Source organism: Chaetura pelagica, unplaced genomic scaffold, assembly GCF_000747805.2.
Source record: "Chaetura pelagica isolate M959 unplaced genomic scaffold, ChaPel_1.0 scaffold360, whole genome shotgun sequence".
Taxonomy (NCBI): Eukaryota; Metazoa; Chordata; class Aves; order Apodiformes; family Apodidae; genus Chaetura; species Chaetura pelagica.
Genome location: NW_009951950.1, coordinates 1,572,712 through 1,579,427, shown reverse-complemented (window position 1 = coordinate 1,579,427; position 6,716 = coordinate 1,572,712). Strand labels below are relative to the sequence as shown.

The 6,716-nt window shown below is 33.9% G+C and overlaps 1 protein-coding gene across 5 annotated transcripts in view; it reads right to left on the bottom strand.

Moving 5' to 3' along the window:
• KDM6A (lysine (K)-specific demethylase 6A) overlaps positions 1-6,716 on the bottom strand; it is a 129,175-nt gene that overhangs the window by 44,240 nt on the left and 78,219 nt on the right. For 2 of the 5 annotated variants that reach the window (XM_009997866.1, XM_009997898.1), the window contains exons 8-11: positions 5,883-6,009; positions 3,246-3,344; positions 2,654-2,873; positions 620-715 (exon numbers count right to left, since the gene is read on the bottom strand). In XM_009997866.1, coding sequence (XP_009996168.1) covers positions 620-715; positions 2,654-2,873; positions 3,246-3,344; positions 5,883-6,009 — 542 coding nt within the window. Of the gene's footprint in view, positions 1-619; positions 716-1,359; positions 1,516-1,956; positions 2,092-2,653; positions 2,874-3,245; positions 3,345-5,882; positions 6,010-6,716 lie in introns of all 5 variants that reach the window. The other 3 variants (XM_009997874.1, XM_009997890.1, XM_009997882.1) reach the window with 3 other exon arrangements.

The window sequence follows — 6,716 nt, the reverse complement described above, 5'->3', positions numbered from 1 at the left end:
CTGCTGAAGCTCACTGCAAGCCTTAATGAACTGAAGAGACAACAAAACACTGTAACAAAAAAGACCTGAAACAGTACTTAAAAAATAAACTCAAGCATTTCATATAAAGATACTAGGTGACATAAAATATAGAAAAGCAATACAAGATTTCATTTGAGCAGCTGCATTTTGTAGAATTTGCATGTTTGTTCATGCATTTTGATACAGGAAGTTGTCTTAGAGCAAAAAAGTATGTTACAATACTGCTACATCTCCTTCAATATCCTGCACATTACAGCAAGTAGAAAAACTCACTTGGCACAGAAGTGTAACAATTTGCGTATCTATCTTCAAAACATCATAAGAAAACAGAATGACTGTTCTTATTTTATGAATTTTAGAATTCATATGACGTAGGCGTTCAGTTTCTGCTAGAGATAATTTATTTTACTACTGAACTAATTTCACATAGAAAAGCCATAAATATTAGCATAACTTGAATTATACTGTGGGAATTATTTGGGAAGTATTTTACATTGAATTTCAGAAATGTGAAACCAAAAAATATTCCAGATTTATTTTCTTAAAAGGAAGAATGAAAGAAACCAAAGTACATCAAAACTTCTGAAGATTTACCTACCTGTAACTTCTGTGGTGTCAAGCACCAAGAATGAATTTGTTGCTGTACAGGAGGATGTGACACTGTATGGCCACTGCTCCAAACATCTGAAGTACTCTGAGAGAAAACATTACATTAAAATGCATGACTATCAAAAGGTCAACATAATTTATTTTACTATCTAGATTTTATCTTACTTATGAAAGAAATAGTAATTGTTTCAAGAATAACAATATAATCAAGAACATAGTAAGGCATTCCAAGTCTCATTTTACCATTCCTATACTGTATCAGAGTAGTCAGAGGAAAAAGTTAAACGATATCTAGTATCATAATGAGAAACAATACAATCAAATTAGGCAATTAAATTAAATATACACTACTTTTAATACTGAATACTGATCCACTGTAACACTATTACATGATGATGAAACACTTCTAAATATAAGCAAAGGCAATAGACAGGATGACATGATTATCTCCCTCTCTATCATCACACTATGATTGTACTTACTCATTTTAACAACTATGTTTGTAGTATAAAGCCACATATCTACGCTTCCCTTATGCACCTCCTGTTTGAATTGTAATTTGATTAAATACATCACTGAGAACTATTTTTCAAAATTCCTAAAAACATTCCCCACCTTGATGCCAAAGGATTAAAATTTACAGCACAAATTCTGTGCATGCTGCATCACTTTAATGCATATTTCCATATAATTTTGATAGGGGGCTCTTTAGTTCATCAGAATATATACCTTTGTTGGACTAGATGTTCTTTTCCTCTTGGCAGGACTGGTCAGGTCATCTACTTGGCTAGAAGGAATCATGTGTAGTGGCAAGGATTGCTGTGAAATTGGTGTTTGAGTGAGGCCTAGTACAGGTTCAGTATTTGGATGATGAGGTTTACAAGCCTAAGAATCACAGAAGGAAGACAAAAATATGGTTCTATATATTCTTAATTCTTTCCTTTTAATAATATATTTTAACAGCCCACATATATTAAAAGGGCCGAGTAGATAATCTGAAGATGATCTCAATAACTGAAAAATCAGTTTCCATATGGTCATCAATGGAGGAATGTGTACCTTTCATGAGATTATTAAACCACTGCAGCATTTCTATTTAAGATGAAAACTTTTAAAATCATGAAAATCCACAAAGGTTCTAAATTGGTACCCCCATATTTCTCCCGTATTATGGGGAGCTTCTTGATCTATTATCCCTCTGCAAATAAATCAAAGGCTTTTTATTAATAAAAGCCAGTCCTGTGCTCAAGAAAATAAGCTTGACCACTACCGATTGTAAAGAACCCTTAAAGCTGGGCACCTGCAGAACATAACCCAACTTCTCACCTGCTGTGCTGTGTTCATGGCACCCTGCCTGGAGGTAAGCTCTGCGGGGATTGGTAGGCTCCATGCCTCCTCAATACTAGGAAGTAATTTAGTTTTATTCTGTAGACTACCTTGTGGAAGGTTACACAACTGAGCCTAGGAAAAATTATGTAAAAAGCAAATTTAACACAAGCCTACTTTAGTAAGAGCAAGTCCATGAAATCTTCCTAAATGCTGTAGCTAATTATGTCTTAAAGAGAGGATAGATTTAAAATTTGGGTTTTTAGAAAGGTGCTAAGTATAAAGAGGGTAACCAGAATATAAACCTTTGTGACAATCAGAACAAAGAGGAGCTCTGGATTCAGAGGTCTCATAATTCCTTTTTTCTGAAATTGCAAACAAGAGTGAAAGATAGTGTGTGTGTATTCTCTCTCTATGTTATGAGAACTTAAAAATGTAGACAATACAAAGAAAAGAGTAAAGTGATGTAAAACAGTATGCTTTGATTAAATGTGCAAAATAGAGTTTATAAGGAATTAAGTTCCACTTAAAAATGAAGAAATAAAATATTAAAGGCTATGATATGCTTACAATACACATGAAAACAGGTTATACACACCACAAACAACTGAAAGTTTAACTTATGTGTTTACTTCTCCCCTCCCCTCTGCTGTGTATCTGGAAGAGTACTTCTCACTTCTTAAAATGTTCGTTTTACCTGTAAGTACTTTATCCGTGCTGCAAGTGCAGAGGTATTACTACAATTTTTGCTCCTAGTTGCATTTAAGTAGCATTTAATGGCATCCTGAGGCTGGTTACAGGACTCATAGAGCGTGCCTAGGTCCATCCAGGCTGCAGCATGGCCATGGTCCAATTGTACAGCACAGATATAGGCCTGTAAAGCATCCATAGGCTGATTTTGCTGTTGATACAGCACACTGAATAGAAAGATTAGTGAAGTCGAGAATTAATAACAAAGTCCAAATAGAAACAAGTCAATTATCCACAACCCCCTCAAAACCCATTAGAACCCACTATACAAAGCACAGTAATAAGCATAAACAACACACGAAATCTTAACATGCAAAGCTCATACAAATAACATTCCATATTTAAAAAGACTGAGAAAACAAATATAAATTTACTATGTAAACTTCAAATCAGACAAATCTGACAACATGATGGTATAAATAAAAAAGCTTTAGGGGCTCCTTAAGAACACAAAATAGTAAAAAACCCTTGTATTCTTTATGCATATATATTAGCATTGAATTACATCACATCACTGTATTACCCTGTATCATTCTTACCCTATAGAACACCATGTATCTGCACTTGCTTCTGATTTATCAATAGATTGCCTATAAGATATAAAGGCATCCTGAACTTTCCCAATACTTGAATAGCACCTGGGAGAAGAAAAAAAGAACTTTGGTAATAATTACAGAAGGGAATAATTGAGAATGACTTACCAAGACTGATCTGATAAATGTTAAGTCATGCAAATACACACTCATCTAGATGAATCCTAAAACATTTGCTGTATAATCAGTCTCAAAAAGCATAATCAATATGTATTACTTATTTTTTTATTTAAAAAGTACACAAAAACTGCTTAAACTATAGCTAATGGTATTTGTAAAGAAAACAGTTACACTGTATTTTAAAGATTTACATTTACTTCACATGTGATAACTCATTGGACAGTAATAACATGATTTATCTAGAGATAGCATTATAAAGAAACAATCAAGTTACCCATTTCAAAGAAATTGTTATGAAGCTTCATGATCTACAAGGAGCATTTCAGAAATGTTGAGAGACTGACTGATTCAATTGGGATGGTTCCAGACTGCCTCAAAAGCTTTTTATGTGCATTTCTCACATTTCAATAACATTTTCAGTAATGAACAACAAACCAGTAAGTTTTACTGCATATACAAAGCATGAAATTTTGTAAAAATATATTGTTATTCTTGAGTTTCTCATAATTTCCTGCTTAAATATTTTTCACACACAAATTCAAAGGTATTTTGGAATGATTAGCAGAAATACCAGAACTCCAAGGATAACTACAATTATACCACAGGGAATAATACCTACCTTTTTAAACAAAAGGTTTCAAATAAAAACAATATTGAAATGACACATACACATTTACTAGTTTAATCTACAGTAAATCTGCTTCTTATATTGTTTGTAATATATTTCCTTGTTGGACAAAGAACTGACAACTTTCAAAACATGTAAATAACAACAGAAAATTTATTCTAGCAAAAAATAAAAACCAAGTAGAACAGTACAGACAATAGTTTATCAAACATGCTACACTCTTCCATATATTCTTGAGGCACACTAGGAAAGAAATACAATAAAGTCTAGCAGTCCTTTGCCTAAAAACATCCATTAAGTCTGAATACAACATTTTCATTTTAATCATAATCTAAACCAAGTTCCAACTGACACATTTCCATCTGTCTGCTTATCAGATACATGAAAACTCTGACTAGGAGAGCACTAACATTAAGCACTTAGCAAAACCTGGAACAGGGTGATGGATTTTCTTCAGTGAGAGAAGACAGTGGTGGTCGTTCTATTTTTGAAAATTATCTTAACTTGCTATCCAGGTTAGACAATCAGCAGAGGAAGGAGTAACACAAGGGAATACACAAAGAGTAAGAAAGAGGAAGGGTAAATATGCAACCCTGTAACCCTGTTCCTTTTCCTCTTCTCCTGCCAGCATATGGACAGGAAGAATGGGCCTCAGAAACATTTTTGCTCTAGCCCCCCCTTTATAGTATAAGGTACTTCCACTAGATTTTTTTTCCTCCACTTCCTGTGTTTCTCCCCCTTGTTTGAATGGTCCTAGGTTTCATGCTAATCCCATGAAAGCTGTGGCCCAGTAGGAGCAGGAACATGGCAGTGATGCACATGTACTTTATGGACCCCGACTTCATCCTGCTACTGTGCAATAACTTAATTAGCTCAAGGCACATGGAACAGGACTACTGAGGAAAAAAACAGGATTTCAGCCCAGTGGATTATATGGCAGATAATCCTTCCCCTCTGTCCTCCACACCTGCTCTAGTCTTCTGCTTTTCATACTCAGTGCTGGTATTCCTCCTTTTAGCCTCAAGACAGCTGGTTGAAAAGCCCAGGAACAAAATTAGGATGACACAAAAAAATAATAAATAAAAAAAATTTAAAAATAGGGTCCAGTTGTATGTGACCAGAACCTCCAAGAATGTCAGCTGGAAGTTACCAAGGTTAGGATATTAATTTTATTTTTGCATAATCCCATTCTAATGCATAACTCAATAGAACTGACCTTTTCACATACAGATTTGAATTGTCCTCAAAGTTTTCTCCAAAACCTGATTATTCCAAGAGTTACTGCTGTAGAGTCATAAAGTGTGTAAAGTATTCTATTTTCATAAAAAGGATACTACGAAATGTGATCAAATTTATATTATTCACATCTTGAAATAAGCTCATTTTCAGGTAAAAAAATACTGTCTGACAGTACAGAATTAATATAGCACTTAAATAGATATTACAATGCTTCAATATTAAATATCTTGGCCTAGTATTTAGAAAGAAGGGGAAGAAACACAGAGCGTAGAAGATGTGGCAGTAGGAGGAGGAACAGGTAAAACCAGGCAGAGCAGACTACTGTAAATATGTAGACTGAATAATAACCACAAAAAGGAAGAACCACTTGCGAAACATACTTCTTTCCAATTTCTCAACTATAATTATCCCACATATGTTAGCACCTTGTCTTTTTACACACTTAACAGAAAACTAGACTTCAGTAGATATATGCAACTTTTCCCTTCATTTTTCCTCTGAAAGTATTAAGAAAAACAACATGAAACAGTCACAATAATGAGCATCCTCAAAAAAATTACAAATACAGTTACAGTGTCTAAAAAGAAATTTCTCACCTTCCAAGGAAATACCAGGATTGACCAGAATTTGGATCTGCTTCTAGAGATTTCTGGAGATACTGTATAGCATAGCTTTCCTTGGTTGCCTTGTCTCCAAGCTGATCCACGGTGTGATGCATCCAGCCTAGAAAAATAAAAATAAATGGTGAAGGACATTTCACACTTAGGCACAGCAGGATACTCACAGGATTAGCTCCTCTTTAAAAATAGGAACATCAAACAATAATATCACCTACATATAGTATTATGAATGAAACTTTTACAACTTTCGAGTTCTATAATAAAATTGCAGGACAAAAGGACCAGAAGTCAGAATTACTTTCAGGTATATTTAAAGCAGGATTATTTTTCCAGTTTAAATAATTTTCTGTGAGGTTAGTAGCACAATTATAAATTGCAGAATTTTCTAGTATAAAAAATTAATCTGAAAATTTTAACTTCTTACTCCTCTGAACACAGATCCCTTCCTTGCCATTATGAAAAATGCCATCATTCTCCCTGTCTTGCACACCAATTATCTGTATATTATGTTCAGTTTACACCCTTTCCTCTAAATCCTAGTATTTATATTCCATATCTACATTTAGATAATTCCCAAGCAGATTACTGGTGATCATTTTTATATTTCCACTTAAATCTCATACATTGTCATTTCTTCTTCATTGCTGCAACATCCTTCCCATTCACCTTGACAAATACAAATATCTCTCATCTAAATAACAAATTCTGCTGAAAAGATAATTTTGTTTCGTGACCTAACCAGACAACATATTCTTTCAAATGCTTTTTTTTTTTCTTTCATTGCATCAGACAAATTATTAATCCCTACTT